The sequence below is a fragment of the Gopherus flavomarginatus genome, chromosome 6, assembly GCF_025201925.1.
Source record: "Gopherus flavomarginatus isolate rGopFla2 chromosome 6, rGopFla2.mat.asm, whole genome shotgun sequence".
Taxonomy (NCBI): domain Eukaryota; kingdom Metazoa; phylum Chordata; order Testudines; family Testudinidae; genus Gopherus; species Gopherus flavomarginatus.
Window position 1 is genome coordinate 32,592,547 of NC_066622.1, and position 23,263 is coordinate 32,615,809.

General features: G+C 54.3%; 1 protein-coding gene across 1 annotated transcript in view; it reads left to right on the forward strand.

Moving 5' to 3' along the window:
• Nucleotides 1-19,091, forward strand: part of LOC127053838 (solute carrier family 22 member 6-like) — a 34,380-nt gene extending 15,289 nt beyond the window's left edge. The window contains exons 2-16 of the mRNA XM_050959156.1: nt 2,309-2,650; nt 5,303-5,406; nt 5,662-5,816; nt 6,240-6,408; nt 6,728-6,851; nt 7,091-7,197; nt 8,060-8,277; nt 8,752-8,860; nt 9,501-9,704; nt 14,704-14,827; nt 16,704-16,813; nt 17,621-17,838; nt 18,317-18,425; nt 18,686-18,889; nt 19,019-19,091. Of these exons, the coding sequence (XP_050815113.1) occupies nt 2,309-2,650; nt 5,303-5,406; nt 5,662-5,816; nt 6,240-6,408; nt 6,728-6,851; nt 7,091-7,197; nt 8,060-8,277; nt 8,752-8,860; nt 9,501-9,704; nt 14,704-14,827; nt 16,704-16,813; nt 17,621-17,838; nt 18,317-18,425; nt 18,686-18,889; nt 19,019-19,091 (2,370 nt within the window). The remainder of the gene's footprint in view (nt 1-2,308; nt 2,651-5,302; nt 5,407-5,661; nt 5,817-6,239; nt 6,409-6,727; nt 6,852-7,090; nt 7,198-8,059; nt 8,278-8,751; nt 8,861-9,500; nt 9,705-14,703; nt 14,828-16,703; nt 16,814-17,620; nt 17,839-18,316; nt 18,426-18,685; nt 18,890-19,018) is intronic.
• Nucleotides 19,092-23,263: the final 4,172 nt, after the last annotated feature.

Genomic DNA, 23,263 nt, shown 5'->3' on the forward strand with positions numbered 1-23,263 from the left:
GGCTGCCATCTGGAGAAATGACAGGGCTAGCTGAGTGCTGTGGATGCAAAGCAGAACAGAGCCCTGACAGAAGAGAAATGGCGATGGCCTGCAACACAGAAACAGAGCCCCAGCTGTTCGTCAGCATGTGGACTGGCCAATAGTGCAACACCTTGAACAAAAGGGGCCACTGATGTGGGGTGCCCAGAGTGACACCCTGGCACCCCAATGTTCACCACTGTCATGTAATTAGAATATGTCTTGTACAAAGTATACCTTGTGAGGTATCGTTCTAAAAGTCTTGATCCGCTAGATTGTAATATCTTGTTGGATTGTATGTTCTGTCGTCGTATGTGAAGTTCTGAAGCTTGGCTATGTATGTGTTACTGAAAGGTACCGTGAGGTTGAAAACACCCACAAGCAGGGTACAACAGTAAAAAGGCCAAACAATGTTAATGGCTTATTAAAGAAATGCACACAAGCACAAGGATTACCCCCAGGGACTGCGTACAATAGAAACCTCTCAGAGATAGCACTACACAATGGGAATTGTTTGACCCAGGGAGAAGATATAAAAGGGGGAAAATGACATTATGGGGGGGCCCTCACTCTCTCTACAACAACACACCTGGAAACACCTGAGGAACAAGGACTGAACTGTGGGAAGTGATGGTCACAGGCTAGAAGGATTTTTAGCCTGTGTATGAAAGCCTGGGAAAGCCAAAGCAACTTGTACTTGAAGAATTTGCCAGCCTGTTTATCACTCAGGGTAAGAATGTGCTAATTTATATCCTACCCATCTAATGTGTTAAACTCAGTTTAGGTTTTTGTTTATTTACTAACATAATCTGCTGTGTTGTACATGCATCTGAGGAAGTGGGTATTCACCCACGAAAGCTCATGCTCCAAAACGTCTGTTAGTCTATAAGGTGCCACAGGATTCTTTGCTGCTTCTGCTTTGTTCTGTTTGCTATCCCTTATTATCATTTCAAATTTACCTTTTGTAGTTAATAAACTTATTTCTTGTTTATTTCAAAACCCAGTTTGTGCAATTCATATTGGGGGGAGGGAAGCTGTGCATATCTCCCTCCACATTGAGGGAGGGGGCGGTTTTTAGGCTGTACAGATCTCTCTATACGATGAAAGACAATGTGATTTTGGGTTTAAACCCCAAAGGAGGTGTGCACGTGAGTGCTGGATAAAGTCCTGAGCTGAATCCTCCCACACAGCTGATTTCAGTCTGTGTCTGCAGCTGGGTGTGGCCATACCTGTGTGTGATAGAGAAGGTGTGAGGGCCTAGCACAGCAAGGACAGGGTGAGGAAGCCCAGGCTGGTGGAACAAATGGGCTCAGTGGAACCCCAGCATATCAGGTGGCATTCTAGACAGGGGATCCAACCTGTCACAGTGAGAATAATCTGTTTTTGGTCTGTTTGGATAGTCAGGTCTTCTGGACCAGGACTGTCTTTCACTGTGTGCCCATGCAACATGATGGGGGCCCTGATCTTGGTTGGGGTCTGTGCAGCGCCAAGCACAGTGGGGCCTTATCTCAGTAGGGGTCTGTACAGGGCCCGGCACAATAGGGATCCTGATCTCAGTTGGGTTCTGTGGCGGCCTGGTACAGGACCTTGCTCATTCTCAATTCTGGTCTCTAGGCTCTACCCACCCACAAAGTTCAGTGCCAGGCAGGGGGAAGGCTCTGTTGCGGGTCTGTTCCCATTCTAGTTAAATCCTCTCCGACGAAATGTAACACCCCTATCTGTTGCCCGCTGGGTCTCTGTGACTCATTAATGCCGCATGCTCTCAGAAGCATCCATGATGTGGGGGAACTGGATCGGGACTCAGTGGATTCCACAGCTTCCGACCATGTGAGTCATCACCTGGGAATGACTATCAGTCACAGAGGCAAATCGGAACCCAAGCCCTAGAGGGAAATGCCCCAGTATCCCATTCCCCACCGCCCCTACCAAGCCAGCACCCCACCCTGGCACTGGATTTCTGCGAGCACCCCCTAGAGAGGAAAGAGTCTGTGTCCCATTTCATGACCCAGCTACTTGCCATATCTCCCCAGCACCTTAGTAGATGAGTAATGCTTCTGAGAAGTATGTCCTCTGCTGGACCTTGTTCCCTTCACCACTTCCTCCACATTCTCAACCTCCCACCTGACTCTGCCCTTGATGCTGGTCAAAGATTTACCAGGGCCAAAGGCCGGGCTAGGGCAGATAGATTGACTGCTATACGAGCCAGGGGCTCTGGAGAAGAAGAGCAACCAGTCAGTCAGGAAGAAGTTTCCCCACAGCCTCCATGGCCCCTGATGTCCAGCTGGAGAAGGAGCAACGTATGGGCTTCTTCCAAACCATCCTTGTCGCCCTGGTCTTCCTCCCTCTGCTCATGGTGGCCTCCCATAACTTCCTGCAGAACTTCACAGCTGCTGTCCCCAGGCACTGGTGCTACATCCCGGCGGGAGACAATGCCACCACAGAGGTGACTGGAGACCAGCTGAAGATCTACGTTCCTATGGATGGCAACCAGGAGCCAGACAGGTGCCTGCGGTTCAGCACCCCACAGTGGCAGCTTCCGGCCCCTAATGGCACCAGCACCAACGCCACTGAGCCCTGCCTGGATGGGTGGGCATACGACAGGAATGTCTTCAACTCCACCATCATCACGGAGGTACAGAGGGGAGCGTGAGGGGATCATTCCAGGGGAGCGGGGACCTGGAGCTGTGACAACATTAGAGGCTGGTTATCTATCCAGCCACCTATCCATTCTCCGACCCATCTATCTATGTTCCCATCCAACCACCTATCCATCCATCCACCTCTCCCCCTTGGTTTTGTGCTCTCACCCATAGTATCCGAGCCTGTCTCATGCATTAGACTGGCATAGCAAGGTGTCTACTGGACTACATGGCATCTCCGGCTCTCCTTCCTTTTGGGGGCATACAGACTGTGCTTGATGTAGGGGGCTGTTGGATCAGTTTGGTGGCAAAGTGTTATCTAACAAGCAGCAGGACTATCGGGCTGTGGCTTAGCTGCATGTCCTCTGGAAGTTCTCCTGTGGGCCTGAACCACTTGACTGGCCATACCTTATCTCTGTGGCAGCTAGCCTGGGCTTTGTGGTCGCCGTGGCCCTGCAGGAGCTCCCTGCCTTGGTCAGCCCGACATGGTGGAGATGTCTCCACTGTAGCTCCTATGATCTGATCCATGAATGCCTTTGTAAACCAGGACCAAGGCTGTGCCCTGGCAGGGCCTGGAACAAAGGGTGGGTGCTCAGAGCCCTGCAGTGCAGGGACCCCCGTGCTGCCCTGACTCACTAGAGGGAACCCTTGCATTGCCTGCGCAGTCAATGTCAGCCAGGAGGTGACACAGGGCGGGGCTTCTGAGCCAGCTGGAGGTGGGAGGAGCTAGCCTGGAGGCTGCCCGGTTGGCCATGCTCCATGATGACTCAGTGAGATCCTGAGATACCCTCTCAGAGGTTTCGTCACCTAAGCTAAGGCCCAGCTAGTTCAGTAGTTGGATGGAGACCCTGACAGAGTGCTCAGCTTCTCTGGGGAGCCAGGCGTGGGGCTCACTAGGGGCTGCTTTTAAACCCCAAAGGAGGTGTGCACGTGAGTGCTGGATAAAGTCCTGAGCTGAATCCTCCCACACAGCTGATTTCAGTCTGTGTCTGCAGCTGGGTGTGGAGGAAATCTATCTGCCTCAGTGGAGTCTGCACTGATTGTGCTGCTGCAGGGAGAAGGGGGGTGGCTCCCTAGGGGGTGCTCTTAGTGCTGACCCCAGCAGTAGGGGATGCCGTGCCACAGGGAGCCAGCTGGGTGGCTCAGCAGGGGGCACTCCCCTCTGAATTGGTGCTGGCCCCCGCGTGGCACTGAGAGTCTCTGTGCTTTAGGGAGCCAGGTGATGGAGGACCTAGTAGGGGGCACTGCCTCCTTGCAGGCAGTGCTTACTCCAGTATCCCAGCGCAGTGCTGGGGGGGACTGTGCTGCAGGAAATAGGGGGGGCCTCAACAGGCGCTGCTGTGCCATGGAGCAGCGCCTTGGATCAGTCCTGCTCTACAGGGTGGCACCTCTGCCTTGGCATCACCCCTCCTGGCGCTGCCCACGGGCCTGTGACTCTGTGCCCCTCCTGCCAGCCTATAGGAGCCTGTTGTGGCAGAAATTCAGCCTGAGTCACCCTGGAGAGCCGGGATAATGGATGACAGTCCTGATGTTTTCCTTGGCGGGGATCCTGTGCCAATCCCTTCTCCTGTTCTTAGCGCACCCGTGACATGTCATGCTGCCAGCTGCCCCATGCCCAGCTGGGCTACACAGTAACTCACTTGGAACAACCCATGATCCCCTGGTCCAGGCCCACCCATCATTCCAGACCCCAGATTTGGCAGGGGAGGAGGGATGCTGTCCTGTCCCTCCAGCCCTTGTGCGGGGCTGTGGAATCTCAGCTCCAGTCCTGGCTGCACGGACAGTGCTGGGCCAAGGCGGGGCTAAGGGCTTTGTCAGAAGCAATGGGTGGTACATGGGAATGTGGTGGAATCAACAGGGCATAAAAGGGGAAGAGGGCATTTGAAGGGCATGGGTGCTGGCAGGCTTGGACACAAGGTGTGGGGGTCACAGGGCTCAGGTGGGCATGGGAGCTGCAGGTGGGCATGCAAGGGAGGTTTTGGGTGACACAGATGGGCAGGGGCAGGTGGGCTGGCACTGGTGGGGATGGGCGGGAGGGGCAGCTGGGCTGGCACTGGTGGGGATGGGCAGCAGGGGCAGCTGGGCTGGCACTGGTGAGGATGGAAAGGAGGAACAGCTGGGATGTCCCAGCTGGGCTCTGACCAAGTGGGTCCAGATAGATGCAGGTAAGCTCAGATGGCCCAGTGGCAAATGGGGAAGGGGCACAGACGGGCACTGAGAACCCATCAATGGCTTTGGATGGCACAGGAGGGTGCTGGGATTTGGAGACCAGAGTTGGGCTCAGATGGGGCTTAGGTGGAATGAGGAGAGCTCATGGATGGCTTAGTTGGGGATTCCTGTCATAGACAGGCATGGGCAGCACAAGTGTGGTGGATGGCACAGCTGGGCACTGACTGATGTGGGAGGCTCAGCTGGACATATACCTGGCACAGTAGGACCCTGGCTTCTACTTGCTGCCAGGGTACAGATACTAGCCAGGACTCAGGTAGCTCAGGTGGGCAGAGGAGACATAGGTGTGGTTCCTGGCCCTTAGTGCCAGCTGTGTCCGTGAAGCCCATCTGACTATGCAGTCAGCCCTATGCCCAGCAGTGCGGAGTGCCATGGGGCACCTCTGGATTCACACCCCTCTCCCCACTCCTCTCCAGTGGAACCTGGTCTGTGGCCAGCGCACTCTTAAGGATTTTGCCCAGTCCATCTACATGGTGGGAGTGCTGCTGGGAGCACTGGTCCTCGGGGGCCTGGCGGATAGGTGAGTAAAAGAGTATCCCCCCTCCCTGCCCCCCTGGATCATGCCATGGGCCCATCCAGCCTGGTATCTCCCTCCCACGTCAGTCCCATGGGCCAGTACAGCTGGGATCCCCTCACACATCAACCCTATGGGCCTATCCACCTAAGTATCCCCCCTAGATCAACCCAGCCCTAGTATTCCACCCTGCATCAGCCCCATGGGCCCATCTAGCCCGTATCCCCCCTTTCTCCAATGGTGTTGTCTCCCCTGCTGCAGACTGGGGCGCCGGGCGCTGCTGCTCTGGTCCCTGCTGCAGATGGGTGTGATGGGCACCAGCGCCGCCTTCGCCCCCAACCTGGCAGCATACTGTGCCTTCCGCTTCTTCAGCGGCATGAGTACTGCGGGCGTCATCCTCAATGGCACCAGCCTGAGTGAGTGGGGAGCTGGCATGGGGGGGTGAGTGTGAGGTTGGGGGTGGGGGCCTGAGGGATTGGGGGTGTGTGAAGAATGAGGGGCAGCGAGGGGCATGTGTGTAAGAGTGGATGTTTGTGGGGGGCTGGTGGTGTGGGCTGTAGGGGAGCTGTGATTGGGGGCTTTGTGTGGAAGGGACTGTGTGAGGGGCTTGTGGCAGGGGGAAATATGAGGGAGATGGTTTGGGGAGGGGAGGGAAGTGTGTATGTGGGTTCTGGGGGGCAGGCTCTATGTGTGGCTGCATGGGGGGCAGCTCTCCCCCCACTGCCCCACCCTGGGCCCAACCAGCGTAGAGGGGTGCGGGCTTGAGCCCTGCTCCCCAAGGTTGGGCAGGCAGGGTGAGGTTGGAGGGTGCCGCGTCTCATCCTATCCGTTGCCCCCAGCCCTGGAGTGGATCCCATCCCAGTTCCGGGCCATGGTGTCCACCATCCTCTCCTGCAGCCTGACGCTGGGCCAGCTGCTCCTGGCTGGACTGGCATACGCCATCCGTGACTGGCGCCAGCTGCAGCTGGCATCCTCAGTGCCCTTCTTCCTCTTCTTCCTCTACAGCTGGTAGGTGCCCTTGGGGCTGAGGAGCACACATCCACAGGGAGCCACAGCTTCAGGCAGGGGTGGCATTATGGGCTCAGGAGCTGCAGGACCCTGTGTCTGGGAGCCCAGAGGGGGCCCAGACCCCATGGCAGTGGTAGCCTGTCGACTGGTCCAAATGGAGACCCTGTAGCCCTGTTCCCCTGATAGACCAATTGTCAGGGAAGCACAAAATCCCAGATCTGTTGCCCAGAGCCCTGGGGACATGGGTGCCCAGTCTTCAGCAGGCACCACGCCCTCCTCTCTCTCTCTGAGCCGCAGTCCAAACCCCTCCTCTCCCCAGGTGGATCCCAGAGTCCGCACACTGGCTCATTGTCAACCACAGACCTGAGAAGGCGGTGAGGAACCTGCAACGGGTGGCCCATATCAATGGCGAGAAGCTGGAGGGGGAGGGCATCTCCCTGGAGGTATGGGGCACAGGGTACACTGTGGGGTCTAGTGGCTAGAGATGGGGAGGGCTGGGAGTCTGAGCTCTTGGGTTCTATGCCTGGCTCTGCGAGGGGAGTGGGGTCCAGTGGTTAACAATGGTGGGGCTGGATGTCAAGCCCCAGGGTTCTCTCTGCCTGGCTCTGCCCATCTCCCTCTCTGGAGAAGAGGTGTGATTTTTCTACCCTGCTCTCAGCTCCAACCTTGTCTCCCTCCCCAGACACTGAAGCAGGAGGAAGAGAGCTCAGGGCCCTCCCAGCGCTCTGCCCTGGAGCTGTTCCGGACAGCGCCCATGTGTGGGGTCACCTGCTGCCTCATGCTGGCCTGGTAAGGGGCTCCCCTTGCCCCTATAAGTGTCCCCCCCAGGCTAACAATACTAGTGTGATGAACTGACTGGGGAGGGTGATTGCACCATTGTCTCCTGTTGAGTGGGATTCCTGTGGGCTTAGATGGCAGGGGGCAAGGCTTTGGGGCAGCTGTGTGTCAGAGCCCCTATACTGCTGGCCAAGCAGGGGCTTAGACAGCACGAGGTGAGACTAAGGAGCAGAGGAGGGGATTCCCCTGGGGCTCAGATGGCAGGAGGTGAGGTTTAGGGGCAGAGCAGGGGGATTCCCCTCGGGCTTAGGTAGCCGGGGACGAGACTTAGGGTCAGCTGTGTGTCAGAGCCCCTGTACTGCTGGCTGAGGAGGGGGATTCCCCTTGGGGCTCAGATGGCAGGAGGAACTGAGTTCTAGTCCCCGTGCTGTTTACTCCCCCAGAGGATTCCATGGTCAGGATGGGAGCAGAGTGTTTATCCCCACAGCACTGACTTAAGCTAAGAGAAGGCATGGGGGAGGCTCAGTTTTGCTTTGGCCCCCAAGTGTCTGGGTTTGTAATTAGGCAGGGAGTTTCTCCAGTGGGGGAACCCCCTGTAAGTAAATGTGGGTGTCACCAAAACCCTGTGGGGATCCCCCCATGTGAACAGGAAAGTCTCTCTCCCCTCCCACCCCCCAGCAGCTGGAGACAAAGACAGACAGAAATGGGGAGGGAGAACCAGACAGACCAGAGGACGGGGAGAGACGGACATGAAGGGGAGACAGACGGAAGAGAGAGGGAGAGACAAACAGAGGGGAATGGGGCTGGGAGACAGCTAGACTCTCTCCCCATTTGAGCCCCCCCTCACCTCAGTTCTCCCCGTCCCATTCGACAGGTTCTCCAACAGCTTCTCTTTCTTCCACCTGGCCCTGGACCTGCAGCGCTTCGGGGGCATCAGCATCTTCCTGGTGCAACTGATCTTTGGCGCTGTGGACATGCCCTTCCGCGTGGTGGTGGCTGTCATCGCCAACCGCCTGGGGCGCCGGCTCATGCAGGCCGCCTGCTTGGTCCTGGGGGGACTCTTCATCCTGGCCAGCGTCCCCATGCCGCAGGGTGAGTCCAGGGCATTTGGCCAAGTCAGCATAACATTCCCAGCTGCCGTGGGCTTCACCAGCATGCAGCCCAGCCCAGATCAGACCCGGTAGCCCCCACTCCCTGCCATCTCAGATCAGACCAATGGGCCCATCCAGCCTGGTATCCCGTCCTCCCTGCTGTGCAGAAAACTGAGCCGGTGATGGTGCGGTGGAAGCTGGGGTGGCTTTGGTGGTGGGAAGGAGGTTTGGCCAGTGGCCGAGATTGTAGCCCTACAGGTGGCCCAGGGGACTGGTAAGTGACCGGTGCCCCTGCCCAGCTATGGCGCCATGAAACCCCAGTGTGGCAGGTTTGGTCCTGGGCTGCCTATCACCCAGGGCTGGGTCTCTGAGTTAGCGATAGGCACCCCCAGAGCAAAAGAGGATACAGCGCATTGGGGTGGGGGCTCTTCTCAGCCTGATGCATTCTGGGTCCTCCTCCTCTCTCTCCCCCTAGACATGGAGGTGCTGCTGATTACCCTGACTGTCCTGGGAAAAGGGCTCTTCTCCTCCTCCGCCAGCTGCTCCTACCTGTACACCACTGAGCTCTACCCCACTGTCATCAGGTGAGTGGGGTCGCGCCCTCTGCTGGACAGCATCAATGGAGGCAGCATTGCCTGAAGCACAGGGAGCAGGGCTGGGAGCCTAGTGACTTGAGATGTTCAATCTAATACCCCCCGCACGGTGAGGAATGATGCCCTGAGGCCCAGCCTAAGGGTCCCATTGCTCAGGTCCAAGGTGTCCCTCCCTGGGATTCCTCCCTCATTCAGCTAGCCATTCCAGTCCTTCCTCAGCTGGGACACGGTTGAGCTCTGTGGATGTCTCCAATCATCTGTGCCCTCCGGTCCTGCTGGGGAAGATCCTGCTGAGCCTCCCCATTTGGCTGGGATACTCCTGGTTTCAGCTTCCCCCACCTGGGGTCTAAAGCAGCTGCTTCAGCGTCCCAGTGGAGGAGCCCTGGAGCTGTGCCTGGGGCAGATCTTGATGGAGGGAGCGGGCCAGTGATGTATTTATGTGTCCAATGGGGAGGTGGAGCTGAGAACTGATGGGTCTGGAGTGGGAATGAATGGACTTGACTGCAAGGGGGTTATGCAAATAAAGAGTTACTTATTCATAAATATGCAAATTAGACCATCTGCTTATTTTTATAATGTATCCAGCCTTAATGGGATTGCTCAATTCTCTGTGGCTTCTCTTTCTCCCCAGGCAGTCAGGGATGGGGGTCACCTTCATGATGGCCTGGCTGGGAGCGGTGGCAGCCCCCATGGTGGAGATGACCCAGGCTTTTGTCTCCTTCCTGCCCCTGCTCCTGTTTGGGGCAGTACCCATCACAGCTGGCATCCTGGTCAATTGCTTACCAGAGACCTTGGGGGTTCCACTAGCCCACACGATGAAGCACGTGGAGGACAGGTGAGTATGATGAGCACTGTATGAGGGCGGAGGCAGGATTGGGTGTGTCTGAGCCTGAGTGTATGTGCGCGAACATGAATGTGTGTGTACATGGACACGGGTGTGTGAATGTATGATAGATAGATGGATGCAGTGTGTGTGGATGGATAGAAGGGTGGTGTGTATGGGGATGGCTGGATAGGTAGCTGGGGTGTTTGAGATAACTGGGGCTGTGTGTGCATGGCGATGGATGGATAGCTTGCTATCTAGGAGTGGATGGATAGGTTGCTATATAGGAGGTGTATACGGGGATGGATAGAAGGACAGATCTTAAACACTTTACACAAGCCTTGGATGAAAAGACAGAGTCATTCATTATGAATTGTTCTTTTTAATGATTCAGCTGTTTGGTGCTTTTGTTCTTCTTTGTCCCTTTGTTTTCAGAGCAAGGAAGAAAAGGAGCAAGAAAGAAGAACTGAAGAAAGAAGCCAGGGGAACCAAGAAAACCAAATTTTAAACACAGGCTCTTGTGTCAGGCACTGGACTGGACTCTGGAGACCTGAGTTCAAATCTTGACTCCTTGTGTGACCTGGGACGTGTCACTTTGTCGCTCAGTGCTCAATTTCCCCATCTGTAAAGTGGGGCTAATGATGCTTCCCTGCCCCATGGGGGCTATAGGGCTAAATCTATCAATCTATGGGAGGCTCAGATACTAGCATGATAGGCCCCACTACAGAACTAGATAGAGATAGAACCAGACAACCAGCCTTTTATCACAGGAGCAAAATCTTGAAAAGGTCCTTTTTATCTGGGATTCTGCAGCTTGGATTTTCAGTTTTTTGGTGTTCATTTGCCACAGGATGAAGAAGGGAGACATTTCTTCCCACTAGGCTGACTGTAAACCCTTAGAGAGCTAGTTAACTCTTTCCGGCACATATCTAATACTACCATGGAATTGACCTGCTTGCAGTGCTTTTCACAACTGATTTACACATGGCTCATTAGGGACTGGCAAATGCTGGGGGAGAATTAGTAGACTGGACTTTGAATCAATTTGCTTAGCACATATTAACATGATGGTGTTTTATTCTGTATACTTAACCTTTCTCCATATCCACTAGCTGTATAGAAAATCCCCTTTGCTAGAAAGGGTTTTTGACATGGAAAGCCTTTTGTGTGATCTCTGTTGAAATGCACCTATTTAATATTGCTGCCCATCGGCCATAGCTGGGATCAGAACCTTGTACATTGGTCTCCTAACAGAGGAGAAGTGAGTGAGACAGAATCAGTCGGTATTTTCTTAGTGTAGCCTGTTTATCCCCTGTGCTATATGCACCAGTCCTGGAACAGAGGTGGACACAAACAGCACTACAGACAATCCCTTCTTTTTGTAAACTCCACCCAAACACCCATGCCCAGTTCCCAGGGAGCTACTTTGCCCCCCAGAACAGATGCGGTTTAAAACAATTCAAGCAAAGAGCAGTTTCTCTTGTTGCTTGCAACAGCAGCACATCTGGAAAGAAGATATTTACATCACAAAACCAACAGTGATACAATGTGGCTTCAAAGACTCAAGGCTGGGGAAAATAACCTGTAAGGCTATGTGTGACAGCACCATCTGGTGACACTCCCCCTGCCATAGCATCATCAGCTGACTAGAAGCCATGCTGAGGAATCAATGGGATGCTCTTCCTCCTGAAGTAGTACTAACTGCAATGGTCCAAGCCTGGGGATTGTATGGACCGTATGCAGTGTGTGTTTGCTATGTTAAGTAGCAGGTGGGACAGCCACCTGCTAATACTCTGGGGTCACAAACTTGTCCAATCCTGGTTTCAAAATGGGCACTGGTTTGTTGTGAGGGGCTCCAACTGCTGGATCCCTTTTGCTCAGCCCCCTGTGTCTGAGTCTGATCCCTGTCCCTGCGCTGGGTCTCCCAGGGTTATACCCCATTTCTGACACCCTTCTTGAGCAGTGGGACTTCAGCTGTCTAGACCCTGGAAACAGTGCCCCAGTCCTCCCGAGTCCCCAAGTTGTTTATCTATTTCTCTCCTGGAGTCTACCTGGCTGTGGGAACCTTGGTTTTCCTAGTTACGCTATTCAGGGATAACTCAGCAGCAAAGGAGGGAACGCACACACTAAGCAAAGGAATTTCATATGCATGCGTGTGTGCTTGCACACAAGGCAGGGCTCATTCCCTCCGGCTGTGGGCAGCAGGGATGCACGCGCACACACACGCAAACACACGCAAACACACTCTCTCTTAAAGTGTTGGAGAGTTACAGGTCTATGGAAAACAGCAAATTCCTGCACTTCAGCCCCCTTTACAAGGTCCTGGGTTTGGTTCCTGCCCTTTGTGGAGGCAAGCGTTCCTTTTGGGCCTTGTGTTGTGTCTGTGGCCATGGAAATGCCACCCTCTGGCTGGGAGAAGCACAGTCTCTCCCCCTGTGGATCAGGTGCAGCCGTGTGTTCAGGCTTCTGGGAAGAGCAATTCCCTTTGGCATTGCCGGTAACTACCCAATTGTTTCCCCGGGAGACAACCATTCAGTGCTGATGCCCTTTGATCACTCCATCACAGCTCACAAACCCTCACAGCGGGTGTGGGTTTTCAGAAGTTTACATTGGGATTTGGGATTTGCATTTCAGCTGTGCCTAGGAGCCCCACTTACAGGCCAGGGCTCCGTTGTGCTAGGTGCTGTACGTTATGATTTTGTTGCTGGTGGAGGCCAGGCAGTACACCTGAGGAGAAAGAAAAGCATCATGTTACTGCTTGTAATTTTCCTAAGCAGCAGCAGGTGGCTTCACAGAGCTTCCTCTGCTTGCTGCACCAAATTGGCCTAATTGTAGTGGAAACTGGGATCTTCCGGTTTTCCGAATTTCCCCATAATCCAGAGAGTACTGCCCATTGAGACCTGGAACAGTCCCTGAAATGTTGGATTGATTGTTCCTGCTGGCCACTGATTTTGTGATTGCTGAGGAGCCTGTGGAGTTGCCTGTTGGAGGCAGATGGAAAATAAGATTATTATTGTTAGAAAATAAGATGACTGTGGTGTTCCCCTCTGGTGTTATCCGGACTGGTGATCTGCTATGTCACTCCAATCCTTGACGCTGGGAGCCAACCTTACCCTGCTCTGCTGTGAGAACCACCACTCCTCGGCTGTTCACCACAGCCTGTAGCACGTAAGCTGCTCCTTGGATTGTGCAACCGAATGACACTAGGCAATATCTCCGGTCCCAGACACAACCCTAGGAACTTCCTTCTTGCAGTGTCCAGTTATGCCCACTGGATGCTGCAATCTTATATGAGTTCATCAATTTAACAAAGAAATTGATATGTACCAGACTTTTTATCCCAAAGGGCGTCTCTGACACACTTCAAACCAAACACACTGCTTCAGGTAGAATTAACAAACCAATTTATTAACTACAAAGATAGATTTTAAGTGATATTAAGGCAAAAAGTCAGAGTGGTTACCAAATTAAATAAAATATAAGCACGCAGTCAAAACTCTCAACCCTATTAGACTGAGCAACATCTAGATTAAGCAGTTTTTCTCACCCCATTGGATATTGCAGTCCTTAATATACAGTTTGTTCCTTAAACTTGGGCCAATCTCCTCTGTTGGAGTCTTGTCTTCTTCTCAGTGTCTTAGTTGCTTGCAGAGAAGGTGTGGGCAGGAGAAGGGCCCAGTATATGTCCACTCTGTCTGTTTTATACACTCAGTCCATGTGTTTGGGGAGCACATGTCCAGGCATGTCAGGGGGGTATTGCTGAGTCTCCCCAGGCAAGGTTGAGCAATTCCCTGGTGTGGCCTCATGAAGGTGAGACACTGCATTGTAGTTCCCTTGCTGGACAATGGCTCTTGATGGCTTGTTTGACACCCCGCCTGTTGCCTCTGGGGAGCTAATATCTGGCTGATTCCCCAATTTACAGCATGTTTTAGTGACCACCGTACAACACAATTCTCATAACTTCATATGCATTAATGATGCGCATATATGGATAGAGAAATTACTTTGAGCAGATCATAACCTTTCCCCTGATACCTTACAAGGCATGCTTTATATGTGAGATCACGATTATATGAAAATGAGGAATATGGGGGTTACAGTACACTCCCCCAAGGTATAGAATGTCACACTATTGTTATTTGTTCTCTGTACTCAAGTAGCTCTAGGAGTTGCAATCACAGACCAGGTCCCAATTGTGCTGGGAGCTGTACAAACACAGAACAAGTATAGGAAAGGAATTGTCTAACCACAGCTGAAGCTGCTGCCCATTGTGGATTCTCCACAATCTTCCCGCTTTCCCTGTGGAAGATTCAGTTTGTGGGATTTTGGCAGCTGCCAGGAGAATTTGGGGAGACCATAAGATACCACAGCATCCCCTCCATGGGCCATGCTGCTGCCTGGGTTGTCATGATGTTGTGCTCGATGTTTCAGCAACATATGGACACAAGCTTGTGTTGCTGTGCCACAGCGAGGGCACTTTGCATGTGCTGCCAGGGTGACATTTCTGCACTACCACTGGGAGGACATTCTAGTGCAATTGGGTGATGTTTTGACAATGCCTCACTGGCTGTTATCCGTGCCAGTTGTTGACATTTTCCTGGGGTGCAATGGCATTGTAACAACATGGTGCAGCACTATGACATCACACAGCTAATCACAATGTGATATCAGAATGTGACACAGTGACATCACAATACACAATACGAGTGGGGAGTCTGAAAGTACTACAAAAATGAGCCATTCCATCCCTAAGGCTGATCTGGGCTGAGGCCCATGAGTGATGGGCGTGCGGAGGGGCTTGGATTGGCAGTGGTGAGAGCAGGGGGCTGGGAGCCAGGACTCCTGGGTCCTACTTTCTGCTTTGGGAAGGGAGTGAGGTCTAGTGGTAAGAGTGGGGGACTCAGTTTCCCCCTCCATAAAACAGGGGGCTGAAGAAATGACAGAAAAGTGCTTTGAGATCCCCCAGGGATCAGCCCTGTCTGAGTGGCGTCCCGGCTCTTCCCCTCCCCAGGTGGATCCCAGAGTCCGCATGCTGGCTCATTGTCAACCACAGGCCTGCAATGGCGCTGAGCAACCTGCAAAGGGTGGCCCGGATCAACCAGAAGCAGCTGGGTGGGGACAGCATCTCCCTGGAGGTGAGATGATGCCCTTTGACCCTTAGGGGGTCACAGCATGTCCCAGCCCTGATACCCAGCTGGGGCTGGCCCTGGCAAGGGGGATGGGAGGTCCTTGGGGAAGCCCCAGTTGGATTGGCACCTCGCCCATCTCCTCGCTTGCATGGCACTGGGAGCTGGGAAAGCCGAAAGGGGGCAGGATCTTGTCCAGAGAGGAGCCCCCCCCAACACAGCGGGGGCAGTGAGAGGGGTGGAAGTTCCTTTGTGGGCCATGGAGCTGGGGGGGCAAAGGAATGAGGGCAAGAGGCGCACATCACATGGGGCGAGGGCCCTGATCCAGTCTAGGGTTGAAAGGGCTTAATCTCTCCAACCATCCAGTTCTGTGCACACTCACGTGTCCGTCCATCCCGCCTTCCCCACACATCCCCGCCCATCTCTCCATCCACACACACTCCCGCCCATCCCTCCTTATCCACACACACCCGTCCTCTGTCCCTCCCCAACCATATCTGTCTATCCCTCCCTCCCTACACATCCGTTCGCCAAACATATACATCCACATCCCTCCCTCCCTATACACATCCGTCCATCCCTCCCTCACCACACACACTCGTCCACCGCTCCCTCCCCCCACACACCCATCCTCCGTCCCTTGCTAAACATATCCATCCATCTCTCCCTCCCCACACACATCCATCCATCCTTCCTTATCCACACACACCCATCCATCCCTCTATCCCCACACACACCTGTTCATCCCTCCCGCTCCACATACACCCGTCCATCTCTCCCTCCCCACACACACATGTCCACCCCTCCTTCCCCAACCATATCCATCCATCTGTCCCTCCCCACACACACCTAACCATCCTTCCATCCCTCTCTCCTGCACACCCGTCTATCCCTCTGTCCCTCCCTCCCCATGCACACCCATCCATCCCTTCCACCCCCCCCACAGCCATGCATCCTTTCATTCCCACATACACCCATCCATCCCTGCCTCCCACACTCCCCCATCCCTCCCATACACACAGTCTATCTCTCCCTCCCACACACACTAATCCCTCCCTCCCTCCCCACACACACCTATCCATCTCTCCCTCACACACACGTCCATACCTCCATCCCCCCCCACACACTCGGCCATCCCTCTGTCCCTCCCTCCCAAACACACCCATCCCTCCTTCCATCCCTCCCCACACACATCCATCCATTCCTCCTTACCCACACACACCTTTCCTCCATCCCTCCCCACACACATCCATCCATTCCTCCTTACCCACACACACCTGTCCTCCATCCCTCCCCACACACACCCATCCATTCCTCCTTATCCATACACAGCTGTCCTTCCTCCCTCAACACACACACCCATCCATCTCTCCCTCACACACACACGTCCATAACTCCCTCCCCACACACAAACTCAGCCATCCCTCTGTCCCTCCCTCCCCACACACACCCATCCAGCCCTCCCTCCCCACACACATCCATCCATTCCTCCTTACTCACACATACCTGTCCCTCCCTCCCTCCCCACACACATCCCTCCCTCCCTCTTTCCCTCCCTCCCTCAATCTGTTGCTTTGGTGCTGGCCCTCTCCCAACATTCAGGGCTGAGATTTGCCCTGCTCCCACAATACTCTCTCCCAGTGGCCAGGCTCCCAGGGCAGACACCAAGGACAGAAGCCATGGTTGGGGTCTCGTGCTGAGCTCCTGCCCCCCAGCCTCAGCCCTGCGAGGGTCTGAGTTAGGGCAAGAGGTGGGGTGGGGCTCTGGGGCTGGCTAGGTCCTGGGCTGGGCCAGTGGGGCCAAGGGAAGGGGCAAGTCCATGTCCAGCCTCCTCCTCGCCTGGGGGCCTGAGCGGCCAGGGCACTGCTGAGCCACCTTCTCCTAGATGTTGGAGAAGGTCGGGGGCAGCCCCACTGGGAAAAGCACCTGCTCCTGCCTTCGACTCTTCCGCACACCAGCCATGAGACGCATCTCCTGCTGCCTTATGAATGTCAGGTAAGGGCCCTGTGCCCAGCCAGCCTGCAGCTCAGAGCCTCCAGCACCAGGGAGTGACCCTCCTGCTCCCCGAAGGGGATGGTCAGAGACATATGTTCACCGTGGGATGAGGGTACCTATCGGGGCACAGCTAGATGGTGCTGGGTGGAGGGGTAGGTTGGAACTGGATAGAAGGTCAGCTGTGGTGATTGATAGACAGAAAAGGAGAAGAGGATCCATGTGGAGAGGGAGGGATGGACAGATAGTCCAATGTCAGGATAGTCAGGATTTAGTAATGAGGGTGGATGGACACAGATATATCTTCCTGCATCTAAGGAGGGGCTGGAGGGTATGAGGGACTCAGATCCCTCTGCGAGGCTGCGTGGATGGATGGATGGACACAACTAAATCTCTGAGGAGGGATGGAAGGATGGACAGAGGGACACATCTGTGAGGATGGACGGGGGGAGGGATGGACACAGATGTATCTAGGGGGATGGACGGCGGGAGGGACGGACACAGATGTATCTAGGAGGATGGCTGGGGAAGGATGGATACAGATGCATCTAGGCGGATGGGCAGCGGGAGGGACGGACACAGATCTATCTAGGAGGATGGACAAGGGGAAGGGTGGAAACAGATTGATCTAGGAGGATGGATGGGGGAGGATTGGACACAGATGTATCTAGGGGGATGGACGGCGGAAGGGATGGACACAGATGTATCTAGGAGGATGGATGGGTTGTTTATACCCCTTCTGTCACCACCTCACTGAGCTCTCCATGTCACCTGTGAGTCCTGCCCTCTGACTCATCTAAATCTGCTCAGCAGCTTCTCTACCAACCTGGCCTACTTTGGGCTCTCCATGGACCTGCCAACCTTTGGCCTGGACATCTTCCTGGTGCAGACATTTTTCGGGGCCATTGACATTCTGGCCAAGATGGCCTGTGCTCTGGCCCTGAGCTACTTTGGACGCCGAGCCATCCAGGCCAGCTCCCTCATCCTGGCTGGTGTCTTTCTCCTGAGGAACATCCCTGTGCCCAGAGGTAAGGAGCCCTCTGAACCCCAGGTTCTCGGCCCACTCAACCTCCAGCAGTGATGGGAGCCAGGTTGGTCCCACTGAGCTAGGAAGTGGGGGAAGCTCTTGTGACATGGCTCTGCCAAGAGTCTCCTGTCCCATGATCTTCAGGAGAGATGGCTCGGGGGTTAGAGTGAGAGAGTGGGGCTGGGAATTGGGATTCCTGGGTTCTATCCCCACTCCTGGAAAGGGAGTGGGGTCTGGTGATTGGAACAGGGTCAGCAGCTGGGAGTCAACACTCCTGGATTTTATTCATGGCTCTGCCTCGACAAGCCACTTCACCCGTGCAGCCCCATGCCTCAGTTTCCCCACAGTGAAATGCTGCCATGATATTTTGTATGGCTCATGTGACAGCTGTGACATGGGACTGCCGTGACTAAAATGTGCACTGGGCTTTGTGATCTCTGGGATGGCCAGTTCCACATCCCCATCTCTCCCCTCTCCAGAGATGCTGATGGTGCGATTGGCTCTGGTGGTGCTGGGAAAAGGATGCCTGGCTTCCTCCTCTGTCTGCTCCTACCTGTATGGGGGAGAGCTCTTACCAACTGCTGTCAGGTAAAATCAGGACTGGGATTCCCCATCTCTGTGATTGTATAAACAGGCCCTGCACCCCTCCCCAGGGGCGGCTGCATCTCAACACTGAGCGAGGGATCTCTGTATAAACAGCCCCTGTGCCCCACCCCAGAGGTGGCTGCCTCAGTATCGGGCAAGGGCTCCCTGTAACAACAGCCTCTGTGCTCCACCCCAGAGGTGGCTGCATCTGTGTGCGGGGCATGCTATTATTGTTCTCTCTCACAGCGCGCTGTGTCTGGCAGGCAGACAGGCACTGGCTTCATCACCATGATGGCTCGTCTGGGCAGCATGGTGGCCCTGGTGGTGCTGGTGGCCAGGCAGCAATTTCCCTTCCTGCCGCTGGTGATATTTGGGGTGGCTCCCATCGTGTCCGGCATCGCCGCCTGCTTCCTGCCAGAGATGCACAACGTCCCTCTGCTGGACACCATAGAAGAAGTGGAGAACAGGTGTGAGTCACAGGCTGCTGGGGTACATCTCCCGCTGCACTTTCCCCCTGCAAACCTCTTTTCCTTCCCCATCAATCCCTTCCCACCTGCCCTTTCCATCCTTTTCACTCCCTCCCTCTTTTGTTCCAGAGCCAGGAGGAAAGGCAAGGAGGCAATCGCCGAGGAGACCATGGCTCACATTGTCCACTCAGCCAGGATCTGAGCAGCCTTCCCCGCCCCCAGAGCCCCTAGTCTTGGCCCCCCCAGTGCACAGGTGCAGGCTGCACCAAAGGGCCCACATGAGGGGAGGAGCCACCTGCTGCTCCCTTTGCAACTTAGGAATCAGCCCCCTCAAAGAGACAGGGCAAATGGGGGGGTGGGGGCTTCTGAGTTGTGCCACTGAACTGCCCCCTAGTGGGGGACCTACGCCACACATGCAGGCAGCCTGTGGGGCATGGACAGAGCAGGGAGACACCTCCCCGAACAACACTGCCAAGTGTAACTGTACCGGCTCCCCTTGCTGGTGTATATTGGCCTGACACCCGCCCCGCCCTCCAGCCAGGTGGGGCTTTAAACTGCCTCCTGTGGGTGGTGTGTATTGGCCTGACACCTGCCCCTCCTCCGGCCTGGTGTGACTGTGAACTGGCTCCCTCTGGTGGTGTATTTTGGCCTGACACCCACCCCGCCCTCTGGCCTGGCAGGGCCGTCAACTGGCTCCCCGGCCCCCGGTGGTGTGTATTGGCCTAACGCTCCCTCCTTCCTTCAGCCTGGTGGGGCTGTGAACTGGCTCCCTCTGGTAGTATATATTGGCCTGACACCTACCCCTCCTCCAGCCTGGTGGGGCTGTGAACTGGTGGTGTATATTGTCCTGACATCCACGTCTCTAAAGTGACCCTCCATACTGGAGGAAGGGAGCTCTGCATCTGTGGCCCATCCAGCCAGCAATGATGGTTCATGAGATGCAGGTTTCTGTCCTCCTGTGAGCTGAAACCCAGCCAACAGATTTCATAGCTGCTGATGAGCCACTACCAAGCTGGGCTTGGATTGGATCCTGTGGCCGAACTGATGCTCCGACCCCCTTTGGGGTAAATTGAGCTGAGTGGGGAGAAGGGCTTGGGGGCTCTGAAGGTGTCGAGGGTGCCCTATTAGGTGCAGGGAGTCGGGGGGCAGCTAGGCAGCTCAGCGAGGTTGTACAGGAGGTGGGCTAGCTGGATCCAAACTGCAACATTCATCAATGGGGCTGGAGTTTGGAGTGACCCTTCTGTGTTGGGTATGACCCCCCGGCAGCAGGGACAGGATGTGTGTGTGGGGGGTGAGTGCCTAGGTGAGATTTCCTGCATCTCTTCCTGTGGCCTTCTGTATATTTTGTAAATATACTAAGAAATGTACTCAGCCACACTAAGAAATTCCCGTTGCTCCATGTCCGTGATTCCTGCACACCAACCACCCCATGGAGTCAGGGCTGGAGCTCCTCTGGAAATAGGGGCGGGGGCATGTTTCTCCCTCCAGAAAGCATTGATATTTTCAGCAAAAATCTAAGCATTTTGATTCTGAAATGTCACTTCAGTGCCTTATGGGAGATGTAGTTTGGCAGCCTCCTGATCCTGTCTTTTTTGTGAGATGGGTGCCCTAGTCAGACTATATCTCCCATGATTCACCATGGTCTTCCTTCTTGTAGATGGGAAGGGAATGCATCTTGGGAATCCCTGACTGGTGCATCATGGGTGATGTAGTTTGAGTGCCTCAGGCACCCATTCTCCTCTAGGCTGGGCTACCAGTATAAACTGCATTTTCCCATTATGCCCCACACTCTTCCCCACATGGGGATGATGGGTGTCAGAAGCAGGAAGGCTCCTGCAGGGGTGCTGGGGACTATGTATATAGCAGTTTCCACACCCTAAAGAAGCTGCCTCAAGTGCTGGCTACTAGCAGAAGGGGGATGAGTGTCTGGCGATATGAGCACCCCTCTGTTACCCCTGTGCTGTGGTAGGATAATAGATCCCCTGGGGGAAGACTGGAAGGGACAATATAGCCCTGGATACCAGGTGAATCTCCTGTTTGGGTCATCCCAGACAGTAATCACCAATCTATGTAGGGTGGCAGGACTGCCAAGAGGTGGTGGACTAGGGAGGGGCTAGGGAGGGGCAGATTGGGGGTACCCCAGGGATAGGTGATTGGAGGGGCAGAGATGAGTGCCCCAGTGGCTGGGGTGGGGCAGAGAAGAGGGATGTGCAGTGAAAGATCAACAGACCCACAGTTTAGGCTGTAGGGGGATGTGAGAAGTGCATGTGGGTCTTATCCAGGGTGATTTTAAATGATCTCTGAGGTTTGCTATTGGGCTGGCCCTGGACTGGAAGATCTCCTTGGGCTGGTGCCTGCAGGGGCATTCTTGGCCCCGATCCCTCCTGGGGGTGTAGGCAGTGCCCCCTGCTCACAGAGATACCGCACTGCCCACCCCCAGGGCTGCCATCTGGAGAAATGACAGGGCTAGCTGAGTGCTGTGGATGCAAAGCAGAGCAGAGCCCTGACAGAAGTGAAGTGGCGATGGCCTGCCACACAGGAATGGAGCCCCAGCTGTTCGTCAGCATGTGGGCTGGCTGATAGGGCAACACCTTGAACAAAAGGGGCCACTGATGTGGGGTGCCCAGAGTGACACCCTGGCACCCAATATTCACCACTGTCATGTAATTAGGATATGTCTTGTACAAAGTATACCTTGTGAGGTATCGTTCTAAAAGTCTTGATCCGCTAGACAGTAATATCTCATTGGATTGTATATTCTGTCGTCATATGTGAAGTACTGAAGCTTGGCTATGTATGGGTTACTGAAACATATCGTGAGATTGAAAACACCCACAAGCAGCCTTTCAGGTACAACAGTAAAAAGGCCTAACAACGTTAATGTCTTATTGAGGAAATGCACACAAGCACAAGGGTTACCCCAGGGACTGCATACAATAGAAACCTCTCAGAGATCGCACTACACAATAGGAACTGTTTGACTCAGGGAGAAGACATAAAAGGGGGAAAATGACATTATGGGGGGGCCTCACTCTCTCTACAACAACACACCTGGAAACACCTGAGGAACAAGGACTGAACTGTGGGAAGTGATGGTCATAGGCTAGAAGGATTTTTAGCCTGTGTATGAAAGCCTGGGAAAGCCAAAGCAACTTGTGCTTGAAGAATTTGCCAGCCTGTTTATCACTCAGGGTAAGAATGTGCTAATTTATATCCTACCCATCTAATGTGTTAAACTCAGTTTGGGTTTTTGTTTATTTACTAACATAATCTGCTTTGTTCTGTTTGCTATCCCTTAGTATCACTTAAAATTTACCTTTTGTAGTCAATAAACTTTTTTCTTGTTTATTTCAAAACCCAGATTGTGCAATTCATATTGAGGGGAGGGAAGCTGTGCATATCTCCCTCCACATTGAGGGAGGGGGCAATTTTTAGGCTGTACAGATCTCTTTATACAATGAAAGACAATGTGATTTTGGGTTTACACCCCAAAGGAGGTGTGCACGTGAGTGCTGGATAAAGTCCTGAGCTGAATCCTCCCACGCAGCTGATTTCAGTCTGTGTCTGCAGCTGGGTGTGTCCTTACCTGTGTGTGCTGGAGAAGGCTTGAGGGCCTAGCACAGCAAGGACAGGGTGAGGAAGCCCAGGCTGGTGGAACGGGCGGGCTTAATGGAACCCCAGCACATCAGGTGGCATCCAGGACGAGGGATCCAACCCGTCACTGAGAGAATAATCTGTTTTTTGTCTGTTTGGATAGTCAGGTCTTCTGGACCGGGACTATCTTTCACTGTGTGTCTATTCAACATGATGGGGGCCTTGATCTTGGTTGGGGCCTGTGATGGACCTGGCACAATGGGGCCCTGATCTGGGTTGGGGTCTGTGACGCTCCCGGTACAGGACCTCGCTCATTCTCAATCCAGTTCTCTACGCTCTACCCACCCCCAAAGTTCAGTGCCAGGCAGGGGCAGGGCTGTGTTGGGGGTCTGTTCCCATTCTGGTGAAATCCTCTCTCATCAAACGCAACACTCCTGTCTGTTGCCCACTAGGTCTCCGTGGCTCATTAATGCCGCATGCTCTCAGAAGCATCCATGACGTGGGGGAACTGGAGCGGGACTCAGTGGATTCCACAGCTTCCAACCATGTGAGCCATCATGTGGGAATGACTATCAGTCACAGAGGCAAATCAGAATCCAAGCCCTAGAGGGAAATGCCCCAATATCCCATTTCTCACCACCCCTACCAAGCCAGCACCCCACCCTGGCACTGGATTGCTGCGAGCACCCCCTAGAAGGGAAAGAGTCTGTGTCCCATTTCCCATTTCATGACCCAGCTACTTGCCATATCTCCCCAGCACCTTAGTAGATGAGTAATGCT